Below are 16,437 nucleotides of genomic sequence, written 5' to 3'. Positions count from 1 at the left end.
ACAGAGAGGCTCACAGTTAAAATACCTGAAAAATATTTATTAACAGTCAAAAGCTTGAATCAACACAAAATTTCAGTATGATGTAATCAAGAATTCAAATATATTTACAGTCTATGTATTTCTCCAACATGCTTTACACACAAATAGCACACAAACAGATGACATTAAGCGCATCAACAACATTGATAAGTTGCCAAAGATGCAGCTGAGGGAGTGTGAGACCTTGGCGGCAGATGTCACATTTAGCGAGCGCTCTGGCTGATCTGTGGACTCATCACAAGCAGCCAGTCAATGGTCTCCTCCAGGAAGCTCATGCTGTAGTGGGATGCTATGTTCCGAAACACCGTGATCTGCTCAGAGAAGCTCTGTAAGTGGAAGAAATAAATAACTGTGAGGACAGTGTGTCAAATAGGAGCGATCATATGCTTTCACCATTAAATTGGATGATGTAATGTATTTGAGAGTAGAAACCTTGGCTGAGAAACTGAGGTCAAAGTCTCCAGCACATCCGCAGTAGAGGGGCATGTTTGCTTCCTTAACCCCTTTACATTTGGTGCACACCTAAAATAAATCACAGAAGAGTTTTTGGCAGCACGTTAGTGTGTGAAATGTGTGAAAATTATGCACATCTTCTCAATATTGCTGTGAAAAACAGTTTACACCACTTAAGTTCTTCACTATGAACATTGCTATTTCAGGATTACTTTAGACATTTTGCCTTTATAGAGACAGAGTTACAAACAGGAAACAGGGAGAGAGGGGGTGGCAAACAACAAAGAGCATAGAGTATGAAAATCTGCATTTTTCACTCACCAGATCCTGCAGCGTGTAGCTCATTAGTTTCTTTTGCAGGGCCTCTACCAGAGCCATCTCAATAGTCTCGGTCTCGTACTGGGCCTGGCAGTTGGAGCAGAACCACTGAGGCAGGACAGACCCATCCTGAGGAGAGGAAGAGGTGATGTTAGCAAATTAAGTGACAATGTTACTGGAATTGGAATTTAATAAAGCAGCTTCAAACAACAGCTTCCACTTTTGCTCAGCTCCTACCTGCGCCACAGACGGGTCTTTGCAGAGGTCGAGATCACGACAGAAATTGCAGTGGTGGCAGATGACCTCTGGCAGGATGTAGGAGTTACAAGGGTCACGGAACTGGGCGTCATCTGAAAACTCTCCGACGTCCACGAGACGCAGGAGGTCTCTCTTTAGCTTGTTCACCTGGTTCACTATGTTGGCATCCAGTGAAAGGACCTGAAGGGAGAAAAGATGGTGAGAAATTTGCACCAGTTGCAAATCCTGCAAAATTGTTCAGCGCTGCAAAGGTCTTTGCACACTTCCTTTTATTCTGGCATGTACAACCAATAATGTGGTATCTAGGTGTATACCTGGCAGACATATTTAATAAACTCCAGTGCTGGGTTGTTGAGTGGCAGGTGGGATCCGGGCAGGATGGGGAACATCTCTGAAGGCTGGGTGACACTCCTGGTACCGGTCACCTTCTTCTGGATTTTTTGAGTGATGGTGAAAAAGTTCTGTGTCAGCTCGCTGGACACATATTCCTGGGAGAAGGAGATCATTCCTGTGGCAGAGAGTTTCAAAATACCATCACATCTGAGAGGAAATCTATCTAAATATGATTCAAAGCTCACCATCAAGGATTTAAGTGTAACAGACACTAGACCATGGCGACTGTAATGAGTATAATGTGAAGTACCTAAAAAACACAGGTTAAGCCTTGAGTAACTGAAGCAGCTTCCCAAACAGCATCTTACCAGGAAGAGCACTCAAATCTCCCACTGCCTGCTGGGAAGCCTGGCTGCCTCCACGTCTCTTGACCGGCGTTGCCCCAGGAGCGTTACGTCTCAGCTCCTCTTTCATGCTGTGGTAGACTGCTGCAATGTAGGCTGGGGTAGAAAACAAGTGTGCAAGAGTCAGTAGGGAAAAAAAAGGCTAGGAAAAGAAAAAATAAATCTGTTTTGTGTAGATTATTTTTACCTGACACAATCATAAGGAAGTATTGCTGACAGGAGGCTGTTTGGGGCAGATACTGCATGATGTTCCAGTTGCTCTCAATCAGTTCCTCCACCTCATCTGTCTCCCCATCACCATCATCTTCCTCAACACCGGCTTCATCCTCGTCTTCATCCTCACTGCCGTCCTCGTCACCCTCTCGTTTGTTTTTCCTCTGTTTGGCTCCCTCCTAAAAACGACCATGGAGGGGGAATGAGCTTCATATTCATCTTAGTAAAATTGAACCAAAGCAAATAAACTGTACGTGTGGAAGTTTGAAGTACCTCTCCGTAGAGGACGCTGGAGGGCAGTTTGCCCTTCACACCGCCATAGTTGGCCGGGTCCATCCACATCAGGAACTCCCAACATCGGGAGAAGGACATGGACAAAGAGTGGAAGATTTCTCTTGAGTGGATGCTTGAAGGGGAAGAGTTAGACAGATGATTTGTCAGGTTTTGGGTCCACGTAGAGTATGATAAGAGACACTGAAAAAATGAAAAAATCTAATACTGTCATATTAATAATGTGATATTTAGGGGATGGCTACTGTGCTTTTAAAAGAAAATGTTCAGAAAAAATGATCAGTAAAATTGGCCAACAACTATCACTGTTACAGTAATGCTGCTGTAATGCTGGATAACCAGAAAAACATTTGGAGTCAATAAGAACTCTGCAATAAATCACAATATTTCATTTGATATTACAGTATTGATTTTATACTTTTGTATATTGGCCTCGCTTCACTATTTATTTTTTTTGCCCATTAGTATAATGGAGAGTTCTCCTCTTTTAAGATGGCTTCCAATCATGGTGACCACAACAACATCTCTAACGGAGGTCTAATGGGTAATCATGTTTTTTTTTCATGATTTTAGCATTCTGGCTCCAGACCACTGAGGAGAGACAAATACACTTTCTTATTACCTCAGATGGTCCCTTACCGAGCAGTCTGTTGATACCTAATTCTTTAAAAATACAATGCAGGCACCTATGTATTTCACAATAGTATTTTTATTTAATGTGTGGATGTGTGCATGCATACAAATGATAAAATGTTGTGTGTCAAATGATAAATGATAAAATAGTAGTTGGGGAATTAATTAATGCATACATTAAGTGATAACACCCCTTTGCAATGCAAGGATTTATAGAGACGTGACTGTAGAGGGTAAATGTCTGACCTGTTGGTGATGTACTCTACGTAGCCGATTGCATCGTCTATCCTTCGTTTTTTAGTACACAAGATCATCCTGTTGAAGTTTCCATACACCACAGTTGAGCCAAGACGTTTGAATTCTGCAACCAACCTGACAGCAGAATGAGAGTGATTAATGGAAGAACAGGATACTACAGAAGTTATACATTTAACAGAAGTTGGGGATAAATCAGTACAAAGAAAAAGATGAAAGCAAACAAGACAACAATAATATTTGAACCAAGGATAGCACAGTTGATGCTGTGCAAAACAAAGAAATCAAATAACTGTTACACCCTCAATTAGAGTCACTAAAAACAAAATTTGATATCAACAGCTGCTTGATACACTGTACACAAAAGATGTAAAAATGTCTGATTACACTCATTAATATATTTGGCTGCTATAACTGAACTCTGATGAGAGCAGTGACACATAGTCTCCACTTGTGAAAAGGTCCTTGGAGAGGCTGATAACCACAGTGATTTACTGGCACAGTAACTGATGCGACATCTGTTTCTCTCATAAACAAGTGGGAGACTTCCCCTTTGTTTCAAAACAAAAACTGAATATGTGACTAAATAAGTGGTAGGTGGTTACTGTGGTGTTAGGGATGATGTGGCACTCACTGTAGGAACACCTTCTTCATCATGTTGTGCAGGGTGCGGTGCAGTGCAGGATCATAGAGCAGAGAGCTCGGGGAGCGCAGCCAGCGGTAGAAGTGCATCACCTGGTTGTCTGCGTACACGTTGTGGTACTGAGTGATCTCCCTGACCCATCCGACCACCATGCTCTTCAAGATCCTGCTCATATAACACAGAGGAAACAGTGGGATGAACAAAAGACAAAACCTAAAACATGATCAGCCTCCTTTAACAGTGAGGAACAACTACATGTGTACCATATCCAAGCAAATCCACAGCCAATTAGGCTATACATGTAGATTAAATGGATTTGGTTTACACACCTGAAGGTGTTGGAGCAGAGAGCAGTCTCATCGTAGCTAGCGACAGCACTGGCTCCTTGGTTTCCTGACATCATGTCCTCCAACGAGGCCTGCTGGATCACATCAAAACTGACCCCCAGACTGGCTCCGCCCTCCATGTCATTGACATGCTGCGACTGGAGGATGGTGTTCACCGCCAGGCTCTGCAGGTCCAGTTCCACACACACTGGAAGAAGAAAGATAATCAATGAACACAGAGAATGTCACTTCAAAACTTGCTTGCTTTAAAATCTTTTGTTTTTTCCTGTGTGTGTGTGTGTGTGTGTGTGTATGTGTGTTCCTGGTGTTTATGTACCTGTGGAATAGCATCCTTGAGCATTGATCTCCACAGAGCCCCTGTCATCGCTCTCCATAACCAGACGACTGTCATCGGCCTCTTTTCCTCCGAGGTCGGGTCTGGCCGTGGGTGAAAGCCACAGCAGGTGGTTGTGTTTGCGTAGATGTCTTGCCAGGAACAAATCTGAGCCAAAGATGGACACATCCTGAGGCAAGTTCCCCACAGGTAAGTGGTAATACCTGAAATCGAGAGACAGAGAGAGTGAATTACACATTTCATGCAATTCTGTCCATAGCAATCGCTAATTAAAGATACCTGTGACTAAAAAAGGTGATAACATTTTTTTTTTTTTAAATCAAGAGGATTCAAATGTTTCACAGAGTCTGCAGTATGTAGTTTATACCTGGCCATGTCGAAAGCCTGCGACAGGCAGCTGTCCAGGTTGAGGTAGTGGCGGATCATGCGCCGGGCACCATGGCGCTGCCAATCCAGCACGTTGTAACTGATTTCATCAACCACATGCACTGGAACGACCGGGAACTCCTCAAGCACCGTCATCCCTGCTGCCAATCGCCGCAACTCCCAGTTTGACTGCACAGCGATGAGGGTGGGCCCACGACGCTCCTCCTGTGAACAGCCACAGACAAAGTGGATGCTTGCTGATTTAGTCACATGAACATAATTAGTAATGTCCCTGTACGTGATGTATTGCAGCACAACTAAGTATTAAATAGGAACAGTGTGTCTTACCTTGTAGTTCAGCAGTATGCGCTGCAGTGCACGGTAGATAGCCTTCACGTCGTTTTCAGCTCGGACTTCAAAATTGTGTTTCTCTGGAGGCAGAAGCTCCTCTGTTGTTTTCTCCAGAAGGGCAGTGCGTTCAGTTGTGTAAAGGTTACTAAGGTTGGGCATCTGGTTGCTTCGAACCTAAAAAGATTTAAGTAATGACTGATGTTGATTATTCTCTCAAGCTGGAGAGGAAGGCATTTTCATATAGGTGTTGAGAGAAAAAGTGAAAAAACAATTGTGTCAAAACACCAACACAAAGGCAGTGGAAGAACTTAAGAGTTTTTATTCTTACTGTGTCCAGGACAAAGATGCTGGCTTTGCGTTGAGAGGGGATGAACAGGCCAAACAGAGCCTTGTGCCCCTGGCTGTGATGGTACAAGTACATGTGGCGAACACTCCCTGAGAAGAGAGCAAAACCAGTTTCATGGGTCCTGTCTGAGCTTTTACAAAAACTTGCTATGTAACAGTCACGGCTCCACCAGGAAAACCTGATTCAAATCGTCAGACATTTCACTGTTTAAAAAAAACAAAAAACCAATATGTGGGTTACCACGAGTGCCTCCGATCATAGATGCTTAATTTAATAAGCTCCAAAACATTTCTAGATGAGCCATTATTAAGCTGTGGTATCCCAGGACTATAAAAGCAGAATAATAGACTTCCTTAAATGTACATTAACATTTGGCTAAAAATACAAAATCTAACCATGCAAAATATTAAGTTAGAGGTAAAGAAAATTATAAATAATACAAACAAACAAAACAATAATCCCTATAGGATCCATTTTGACATCAATTCAAGGTAATCAGTGAGTGAGCTGGGGTCTTACCAGGTTCTAGGTAGCTGAACTGGGCCAAAGACCTCATCTCCAGATGCTCCAGGTCGAAAGTGTCAGCCTCCCTGCCGGCCAGATCCCTCACAACGTGCTTATTGACCATACACACACATCCAAGCTGCACCAGCGCACGAAACAGCAAAGGGACCTGAAAGAATGAGAGTAAGGAGTCCACATCAACACTTGAGTATCTGTTTACAAATGGCACATATGGAAAAGTGATAATGTAATGTTGGTTTAGTATATAGTTATCAAACAACTATACACCATTAGATATATGCATTTCAAAACACATTATGTTATGGTGAGTTATTAAAACACTGGGGGTGTATATATATATATGATACCTGTGTTTCATAGACTCCTTCAATGTCTGGTGCAGAGAGGTCTGCGTTGATCTCATTGATGTGTTCCTGGTACATGTCCTCTGGTACACAGTACTCGTAAAGGTAGTACACGATGTTGGAGCGAGGCAGCATGCGGTTCACCTGAAGCCAAACGATTTAATGTCAAAATTGATACGGTTTATCTATGACAACACATGCTTTCAAACCATTTCTAGTATTTGCAATGCATTTTTCCAGCGTGTCTGTGTTGCCTGCCTTTTTGTATGTGGCTCCCTCCTCTTGTTTCGGGACTTTCTGATTGACATAGAAGACGCGGTGGATGCTGAGCTTCATGCAGTGGAGGTCATTTCCAATCACAGCCCACAACTTGAACAGACCAGGGTGACTGGTCTCTGCAATCTGTGAGGTAGGTAACAGGATAGCACATTAGATAAGGCTCTAAGTGGAATGTTGCATGTATAACACAACTATTTTCTTCTGTTTGAGTAGAAGGTGGTGATGACTGAGTGACTTTACTCCACCTGCACGATTTGCCACGGCATATCCAGGATGCTGCGTGCCGTTCTGCGGAGGAAGCTTCCCAGGCCGGTGGTGGGGCCGTCTCTGATCACTCCTCCGCCAACAGGTTGAGCTTCACCATCCAGCAGCCTCCTCCTTTTCTTTCTTTCCTTCCTCTGCTTCAGCTGCAGCTCCCACTTTTTCTTATGGTAACGTAGCCACACTAGACGCTCCTCCTGCATACAGACACAGTGGTTAAATGTAAATGTAACATCTCTCAGGTAAAGATGGAAGAAATTTGAAACGGTCTCAAAATATCTGTCATTTGCTTTCCTACCCGTGTCTTTCCCATCGGTGGGGGCGGTCCCAGGATCTCTCTCCAGGACTGGGTGAGCTCGACATCCTGGGATTCCACCTGGCTGTCCTCTCCCTGAGATGCCCGCTTCCTCTTGGTGCTGATGAGGATGGCTGGCTGTAGAGGTCTGGCTGGCATCCCGAAGTCCTCTATGTCTGCAGCCCGGCCTGCCTCAAGAGGCTGATGGGCCACCTGTGGGACAAGAGTACATTTAGCATAGAGCATGATAGGGAATTACAGTAGTTAAAGAGACAGTCAGTTATTGATAGGGGCAGAGGAACCTACCTGTCTCTTGCCCTCACTGGTGAACAACTCACTAATTTTCTTTTGCTTGTAAATGTCATTTTTCTCTAGGAGTTTCTTGTGAAGCCAGTCAGGATGCCTCACTCTGGGCACTGGGTTCTTCACCTAAGGATGAAATGCAACAATTAAAACTCATCTGCACATACATTCTGGACATACTAAAACCAATCAAATGTGTTCTTGTTTTACCTGTTGCAGAGCTGCGGGGATGGTGATGATTTTTTGGATGGCACTACCCAACCTTTCTATGTAATAACTCCAATCAAGGATCTGGAAAGGCCCACGACAGAAATTTTAACGTCAGAGAGAGCACACAAGCAAATTCACACAGAAAAACCAAAGGCTTGTATCCAAGTTGCATGAAACGTTATATTTAAAAACTCACAGAGCGGATGTCCAAGTCATGAAGGCTGGGCATCTTCAACCACTTACGAAGGAAATGTTTTTTCACACTGGGCTCTGCCTGGAAGATGGCCAGAGGAATGGCTCTGATGGAGACAAACACAAATCAATCAGTGTCAAACTAAAGGCTTTTACTTCTGGTAATAACACAAAGTGCTTGCATTGCATTGGAAAAACAGTTCTAACAGTTCTTCTTTATTTGGTCCTGCTGACACCAGAAAATCTCTCGTGATGGAACATGCAGTCAGTGTGGGGGACATTTTGTGTATTTACTGGGCAGCTTACAATGTCTGTAATCCTTTATATTCTCATTATCATGTCATTCTACCTTTTATTTGCTTTTAGCTTGATTTGAATTGCTCATCGGCATGTTGTCTTATGTTTGTCTAAGTTTCTGTTTACAGAGTGACGCTTTCTGTGAATAAGAAAGCTCTTGTACGAGGGGGCTTCAAAAAGTTTTTGGAAAAAGTAGATAGCTAAAAATCACATGCAGGGATTTTGATCTCAATGCACCTGTATGTTCTCGTACTAATGTGTCATAACATGTTCTAACATGAACCCTTAAATGCATGTTGCAATGCAAAAATAAACATCATAACTTAAACTGTTTTTTCCAACTGTACTTTTTCCACAAACTTTTTGAAGCCCCCTCATATACTCTGCTAGTGTTGGCCGCACACAAGACATTTTACCCACCACCCAGTTTCACTGCCTTAAGTTCAATTTTTGCATTTTTTATCATAACTTCCTCATCAGTATTTAGCACCTTTAATTTTGTTTTTTCCATGCTTGATATTGATCTGAATATAGCAGAGGTTCTAAATGTTTTTTTTAAGTCTCTGCTCTGTGCATCTGTATTTGCACTTCTGCTGCTGTGACACCGGGATTAATGAAGTTTATTTAATCTTATTTCAGTAACAAGGAGACTACATGACCCACACACCCATCATCTGTTGCGCCGTGAACCTGCTCACATTGCTGTCTTTGACACAGACAGCAGAACATGAGATTCCATAGTAATTACAGAATTATTCAATGTCTACTTTTTAAATACTATCTAAGAATATGAATGTCTATTGTCAGAGCTGTTGACCCACCTTTCTGTGACAGGTGAACCCTCTGGTTTTCGAGAGATGACATAGCGACAGCTCAGACCAGCATCTTTCACCATCTGGTCTCCCAAGAACTCAGCGAGTCTCTTAGCTGTGCTGATAGAGGTGGACTTCTGCTCTCCATAGTCCTCCAGCTTTCTGGACATCGAACGGTTCTCTGAAATCAGGTCAAACAGCTCTGCATCTGGCATGTTGGCAGCCTGGAGGAGCAATGAAATAAAGCTTTTAGTGAAGATGAGAAGAGACAGAAACAACATTTTGACTGAACTTTCTCTGTAAATGATAAAGAATCTCAACACTGGATTTTTACCTTGCTGTACAGGACGTCCAGCCAGTAGTCGGCCACTTTGGCCACAGAGGCGTAGACCTCTTCCAGAGTGGTACCTTTGAGGAAAGCCTCAAACACTGATGATTGGAAAATCTTAATGAGCTGGAGCTCTCCTCTTCTCTTCACCTCAAAACCCTTCAGCTCAGCAAGAGAGCCATCCTCATTAAACACAGCATATCTAAAACAAGGAGAGAACACACTGATCATTGTGATGTTCACTCTACTGTTTAGTAAGACCCTAAACAAGAAGCCCATTCCCTACATTTTTGGTACAAATCATCCACAGACCACATAACTTAAATGGTATATTAAATCACAAAAAAAAAAATACAGAAATAAAAATAAACAGAAATCCACTATTGCCGTACCTTTTCTTCAGCTTCTTCCCTTCCTCTTTAGAGGCAGGCAGAATCATCGCCAGGTACGGTCCGTCCACCTCGAAGAATATGCTGTTCTCTGACCTGATGTTGTACGTGAGGGACGCAGGGTCGACCAGCTCGTGGTACTGGTCATTGGTGAATCCCTCCTTCACCAGAATGTTCAGCATGGCCCCCGGGTAGGAGATAGTCACCTTGGGCTTCTTCTCATTGCTTGTCTTCACCACAAAGTTCTCAGGGAAGGTGTTGGGGAGGACACACCAGATACCATCTGTGTCCAACTCAAGCGGCCTCCTGCAGCGCAGCGAAGTAGACGTTTTCAGTTTACATGGTAGGAATTTTGTCAGTGCCTTTCTACTTCACGGCAACTTGAATCGAGTGATCGAACACTGGCTTCGGGGTCAACTACATTTCAACAGGCAAGAAATAAAAATAAGAAACCACGCTGCAGGAGCTGGATCAAGCCTACATGTTGGCAAGAATGTGCTGATGAAGCGCTGTCAAATAAGTCTGTGGATCTGTTCCAGCTGCCTTTGTGCTGACCCTGCATTCTGTCTGCCCTCGCCCTGACCGAGAAGATCATTTCTGTAATCAGGCATCACATTATCAAGATGACACTCACCCTATTTGTTCGATAAGCTCTCTGGCCTGAGTGATGATGTTGGCTCCGGTGTAGCACACAATGCCAGCCATCTCCATGGAATACCAGCGCGCCCTGATGGAGACACACAAACAGCACTGACAACATCAGGTCCCGCAGCACAGTGCTCTCTAAATAAGAGGATACTGAATCATTTTATAAAAGGACTAAAGAACAAAATCCCTCCAATAAAAACTGTACAGTAATTGACTCTTACCCTTTCCTCATGACGTAGCCATAGAAAGAGTTGAGAATACACTTATGAGCTAGCTGAAGAGACTCATACAGGATCTCCATGTTCTTGCAGCGCTTCACCTCGGCAGCGTCTCCGTTGTCCTGAGCTGAGGACAGTTTCTTCTTCCAGACCTTAAACAAAGAAGCATGAAAATAACTGGATTAGAGAAACTGATTTCAACAGACAAGACATGAGTATTTTAAATGAAATGTGCTTTTAGAAATGAGTGAGCTTGTGTGTTTAATGGCTGAATATTTTAAAGAAAAAACAATTACCGTTTGAGATTATTTTATGAAAATGTAAGTTGTGTGGGGATGATTGTTATTTTCTTTGCCATCAATACCATAACGTACCTTGTGGAGTCCTTTGAATTCGTAACGCCGATCTCTGAAAGCTCTCACAGTATCGACATAGAAGGAATTTTCTCTTTGACAGATGGTGGTGACTCGTTCCTCCAGCCTGGTGACGTGCGTCTTCTTATAGGCTTTCTTACAGTAGTCTGAGACAAAGAATATTTACAGTACATCAAGTTTTGATTACCGGTAAATTTGAACATTTATAATAAGTAAGTAAGTAAATAAATAAAAGTACCTGCCAAACGTTTCTTCTCATGTTTGGCCTGCTCCTCTCTGTTGAGATTGTGAAAGGCCCGAGGTGGACCGTTGGGGAACAGCGGCGGGAACTTCTCTGACTCGAGCTGCTGCTGGATACGGTGAAACTCACTGCGACTGGCAGGCACTGCAGACAGAGACAACAGCTGGCTTCACCACATGTTATAATACTAAGCATTCTAAAAATTACATTATTATTACACTGTGCTATCAGGAAATCAACCATGTTAGAATTATGATGTGCTGCTATCTTTTCACGCAAATTGCATTGTTACAATTATCAAAGTGAAAGCTGCTTTTAGTATTTTGTGCTCATTTATAGAAAATAAAACTTGTCATGGCAATTTTGTCAGTAGTTACAGCTTTGAGTCTTCTTGGATGCATCCATTTCAGCTCCTCAGTTCTTTGTCATGGCCATAGCAACATACAATATACAAATTAACTTACTGATTTCTCCTCTCCATTGCCAGGTCATCCTCCTCTGGCAGGTGGCTCCAGGCTTGTTAAAGTCACAGGCAGCACAAGTGGCTTCGTCAACCATAGCAGATGGCTGTAAAAGCAGGAAATAAAGTTTTGAGTTTCACGTCTATAATTTTTTGCTCACTTCCATGCTTTTTTTTTTTTTTTAACCTGCAGGCGGTTGGTGAGAATGATGTTGGGGTACATCGCCCCAACGTCCAGATGGTAGATGAGGGGACATTCGATCCTGTTTGGAACCTCCTTCAGGGATGTCAACTTCCTCTTGATCTCATCACAGACCTGAGATAATACCAGGGACATTTTATAACTCTCAAGCTGAGAATGCTGAGAATAGTTGGCCCGACTTGGACGTACACACACAAACACACACACACGCAAAAAAAAAAAAAAAACCCACAAAGGAAATCATAACAAATCATACCTCATTAAAGTTTGTAACTTGCTCCAAAGGGATTTTCTCCTCTTCTTCGACGGCGTGACGCATCGTTCTCTCAACTCTTTGCAGCAGGAAGTCAAATGCAGCTGGGTTCTGTCAATGGACCAGACCAAACTGTCACATTAAAAACATTAGAGGGGTATGAATGTAAGGTGTAAGCATGAAGTAGGTCTGTGATTGACGGTACCATTTTGAAACGACAGGGGATGTCGCTGCGAAACACTCCAGACTCCAGCGCCTCCACGTGGCCGCCCACATAGGTCTCAGAGTCCATGACGTGGCCGTCGTCTGTCAGCTTGTTGAAGACCTGCTCCTGCTTGTTGGGGAAGACGATGTTGGCGTGGAAGGCCTGCACCATGAGCAAGGCCTCGCACAGAGTCCCAGAACCTTTACGCAACACCTGGTAACAGATGGAAAGCGCAAGAAAAGAAATGAATAATTATCAAGATGAATGTCATTTTTTGGGGGGGTGGGGAGTTCAGACGTCTTTTAGAACACCCACAACAGACAAACCTCGTCAGGCTCCATGGGGATGATGGTACACAGAGCAAAGATGAAGGGATGAACGTATTTCATGTACAGGTAATACGTGGCCACGGCATCTGACACAGAGTAGGTCGCCAAAGTCTGACAGAACGGTAGAAAAAGAAGAAAAGGTCAACAGCCCATTCAAAACAATTTTCTTTTTTATTTTCTGAGAAGTAAAAACTGAGGTCCATTTCTGCACCTGTGGCTCCTCTGTTGCCATGCGGCACATCTCCTCTGGGTCCAGCTCCACTGGGTCATAGCTCAGTTTAGCCTTTGCTGCAGCCTTCAGATTATGACTTCCCACCGGCAGGTAGCTGTCTCTTTTTACCCACCTGACACAGGGGAGAAACATGGGTCGGAAAGATGTTACAAATTAATTAACCTAAAACCTCTGAGGGTATATTTACGTAGACCACGTCTTAACAGCGTCAGATGAGTGCAGACCTTAAGCAGTCCATGTGGATGGCCTGACTGGACTTGTACTCCCCCTGGCTATCCTTCTGGAAACCAATCTCCCTGTGCATGTTCAGTCCGTGGAGGGCAGCCCGAGCCTCAACAAAAGGCCTTGACAAAATGGAAACAAAGTGAGAGAGGTGAAACATAAACATCACAGTATACGAGTAACTCATGTAATCATTTTATAGCAACAGCAAAACAACAGCTCACCAATCAAAGAAGTCTCCGTTGTATGTTACAAAGATGTTTGGCTTGGTTTCTTGAACGTGGTCAAACCACCTCTGAATGAGTGCCGCCTGCAGTCAAAGTCAAGTTATCATGTTATTACACTGACACCGAAAAAAAACCCCCCACTTTATTTATTTACATTATAGCATATTTATTGTTATGCAGCTACACACCTCATCATCCTCATTGAAAACAGTGAAAGGCCCTTCATATTCAGGTTTGGGAGTGAACTCAAAATCTTCAATATTCTCTGAGACAATCTCTCTGTTTGTGATTAGAAACCCCTTTAAAAAGAAAGGTAGGAAAATGAAGTAAAACTGATATATGCAGTATAATGTTGACAGAAAATCTACAACATAAACTTACAGTAAATAAAACTCACCTGTCCATCTATCATGTAGGAGATCATCATGATCTGGTCACTCTCTGCGTCTGGGAATTTCAGTGGAAGTTTGGTGGTCTCAATGTCAAAAGCCAAAACAACGGGGTCCTAAAAGAACATGAAAAAAAATCTTTCTGGAAAATGTTCTGGCATTGGTGAAGCCTTCAGGATAATTCTGAGTAAATGGCAAAATCCTCATACCGGTCGCTCCACAAGATCGTCTCTCCGTACAATCTCCGGTGGGTAGGCACTGCCTCTGTATCGAACATTGTACCAGTGAGCCTGAGAAATAAGGACAATAAAGATAAGAGGAGTGAGCATGTGTGTCTCAGAGGATTTCTACAAGACTGAAGTGACAGAAATCTGTCTTTACCACGTGGATCTTGAGGTCGATGGACACTCGCACGTGATAGGGCACGTCATACTCTCTCATGTCCACTATGTTGTCTAACTGGTCTGAGATACTCTTTGACATCGTGTCTTCATCTGCAGAGGTCACATTGCCACCTGATAAGGCGCTGAAAAACCAGCAAAGGTGTCCACAGATCAATATAAAGGGGGAAATAACTGACGTTATTAAGAAAGACTAATAGGATTAGTAGTTTGGTGGTACCTTGACAACATTGAAGTGTAGGCGTCATTGGACTGCTCCCTGTCTCTGTTTTTTCGTACCGCTGGGCCAATCTCACGCTTCACTTTGATGAGATCGTCCACAGTGTTGAACAACAACTTGATGTAGTTTCTCTTTAGTCCAACCAAGTGGTTTGGCTGAGGAGAAGAGGTCAAAACATCAAAAACACTAAAGGCCATTACCATCATACTGGCTGCAACTAATGACTGATCTGCCTGTTATTCCTCTGATTAATCTTTAAGTCTATGAAACATCAAAAACATTTCACTAAGCTGAAGGTGTCATCCTCAAATGTCTTACTTTTTTGACTGATTGTTTTAGCTCTAGTTCAAATAGTACAACATTGTTTTGGTTTTTTTTTAATTGTGGCTTCCAACTTAAATTTTATTTTTCTTATATAATATATGTTATATAAACCACATTAATGGACTTTCATGCCAACAAAAAGACATCAAAAACAAATCTCTCACCAGGTCAAGGTCCTCTTTTGGGATAATTTCAAGCTTTGCCACCTTTCCTTGGAACTTCCTTGATAAGTATGAGATGACCTCTCTCTCGCAGTTCTGGAAATAAAGTTGCCTTTAAAGAATGACTGTTTGAGCATGTTTACATAATATAAAAACCAATGACAGATGCTGACCTACCTTTTTAGTGGCTATGTAGAAATATGGCTTGAAGGGGAGTGCCACCTACAGACAGAAAAAATATAAAGTGGATTATGTTAGATGAATGGAAAAGGCTTGAGGGTCTGTTACGTGATAATAAGTGGACCCAGTATGTAAAACCTCCAGCACACCTTAAACCTGCTACCATCCTCCTGAATGAAATAATAATCCACAGCACTGATCATCCTCTTGTCTTCATCCAAAATCTCTGTCTAGAAATGAAAAAAAAAGAAAAATTAAAGTGCCATAATTACTGTCACTTGTCCTGGACAACACCAACAGATCAGACATCACACTGTGTGGTGTGGACCTACAGGGTGCATGTTGATCAGCCAGCCTGTTTTCTCCCCCGGCTCCTTCATCCTGTCGAAGCCGAAGCGAGCGTCCATCTCGTCGGTGAACTGGCTGCGCTCCAGCCGCTTGAGAGCCGACATCGAGGATCCATCGTCCCTGGTTCAAACACACACACACACACACACACGACAGTCTTCTTTCTGTCATCCACACTAACCTGCTTAACAAAAGTCATGACTCCGGAACAAATGAAATAACATTAACTCACTGGTTCTCCTGGTCTCCTCCACTTTGTCCTCGGTCCGCTCTGTACCGTCCACTGTTCTGCAGCACCATCTTTTATGTCAGGCTGTCGGCTACAACGCGGTCAAACAAATAAATACCCGCTCAGTCTTTATAGGTCTGTGAATGAAGCCGCATTTGAAAAATATTTAAAGTTATCAGTCGGTTGTGCTTCTCTGTCGCTGTCACAGGGGAAGGCTGTGTTTTCTTATTTTGGCGCCTTCCTGCAGTTCCCGCGAGCTCAGCGCTGAGAGGAGGAAGAACGAAGATCGTTTATTCAACAAACGGATCACTCGAACCGAAAATCCTGATCCATCAGATGCTGCGAAAATTGGAATAACAGGACCCTTGTGTTCACTCTTAATTATTGGTGCGAATAACTTTTGTTGTGTTATCACTTTGAAGACAGTCAGTTCAGTGAGCAGTTAATGCAGTAATATCAGAAACAATCTCTGTGTAATAACCCTGTGATACTAAAACATCCACTGTATCTACAGATTATATTTAAATTAGTCTTCAGCTCATATTGTGCCTCCATCACTTATCAAATTTAATTCAAGCAGGCTGTTTTCAGTACACAGACGTGCAAACGCATACTTTATGTATATGTAGTAAGTCATTAAATTACCCATTTAACAAGTACTTCTGCATTTCTTGCAATCTTCCACTCCTTGCATTACTGTGTTATTATGTTTTTTCACCTATTTGCATGAACATAACACTCATATATTTATTTAC

At 42.8% G+C, this 16,437-nt stretch overlaps 1 protein-coding gene across 1 annotated transcript; it reads right to left on the bottom strand.

The window, feature by feature from the left end:
- Positions 1–16: 16 nt before the first annotated feature.
- Positions 17–15,943, bottom strand: pole (polymerase (DNA directed), epsilon). Its single transcript, XM_018668486.2, has 48 exons — positions 15,686–15,943; positions 15,438–15,573; positions 15,255–15,335; positions 15,103–15,147; positions 14,929–15,021; positions 14,441–14,595; positions 14,201–14,345; positions 14,029–14,109; positions 13,828–13,935; positions 13,619–13,729; positions 13,428–13,513; positions 13,206–13,325; positions 12,961–13,093; positions 12,747–12,860; positions 12,421–12,633; positions 12,219–12,326; positions 11,948–12,076; positions 11,765–11,867; positions 11,298–11,444; positions 11,060–11,205; positions 10,689–10,837; positions 10,454–10,546; positions 9,823–10,125; positions 9,437–9,632; positions 9,112–9,326; positions 7,998–8,100; positions 7,802–7,882; positions 7,595–7,717; positions 7,292–7,501; positions 6,978–7,190; positions 6,712–6,855; positions 6,457–6,597; positions 6,104–6,257; positions 5,567–5,673; positions 5,236–5,412; positions 4,889–5,112; positions 4,504–4,724; positions 4,170–4,374; positions 3,832–4,005; positions 3,189–3,314; positions 2,292–2,424; positions 1,993–2,197; positions 1,770–1,901; positions 1,383–1,576; positions 1,048–1,248; positions 814–939; positions 472–561; positions 17–365 (listed from the first exon to the last, which is right to left on the bottom strand). Exons 1-48 carry the CDS (start codon positions 15,751–15,753, stop codon positions 243–245), a joined length of 6,885 nt encoding a protein of 2,294 aa, XP_018524002.1. The 5' UTR covers positions 15,754–15,943; the 3' UTR covers positions 17–242.
- Between the last annotated feature and the right edge of the window lie 494 nt (positions 15,944–16,437).

The sequence above is a fragment of the Lates calcarifer genome, linkage group LG13, assembly GCF_001640805.2.
Source record: "Lates calcarifer isolate ASB-BC8 linkage group LG13, TLL_Latcal_v3, whole genome shotgun sequence".
In the NCBI taxonomy this organism is placed as follows: Eukaryota; Metazoa; Chordata; class Actinopteri; family Centropomidae; genus Lates; species Lates calcarifer.
The sequence above is the reverse complement of the archived record's forward strand: the minus strand, read 5'-3'. Positions and strand labels throughout refer to the sequence as shown.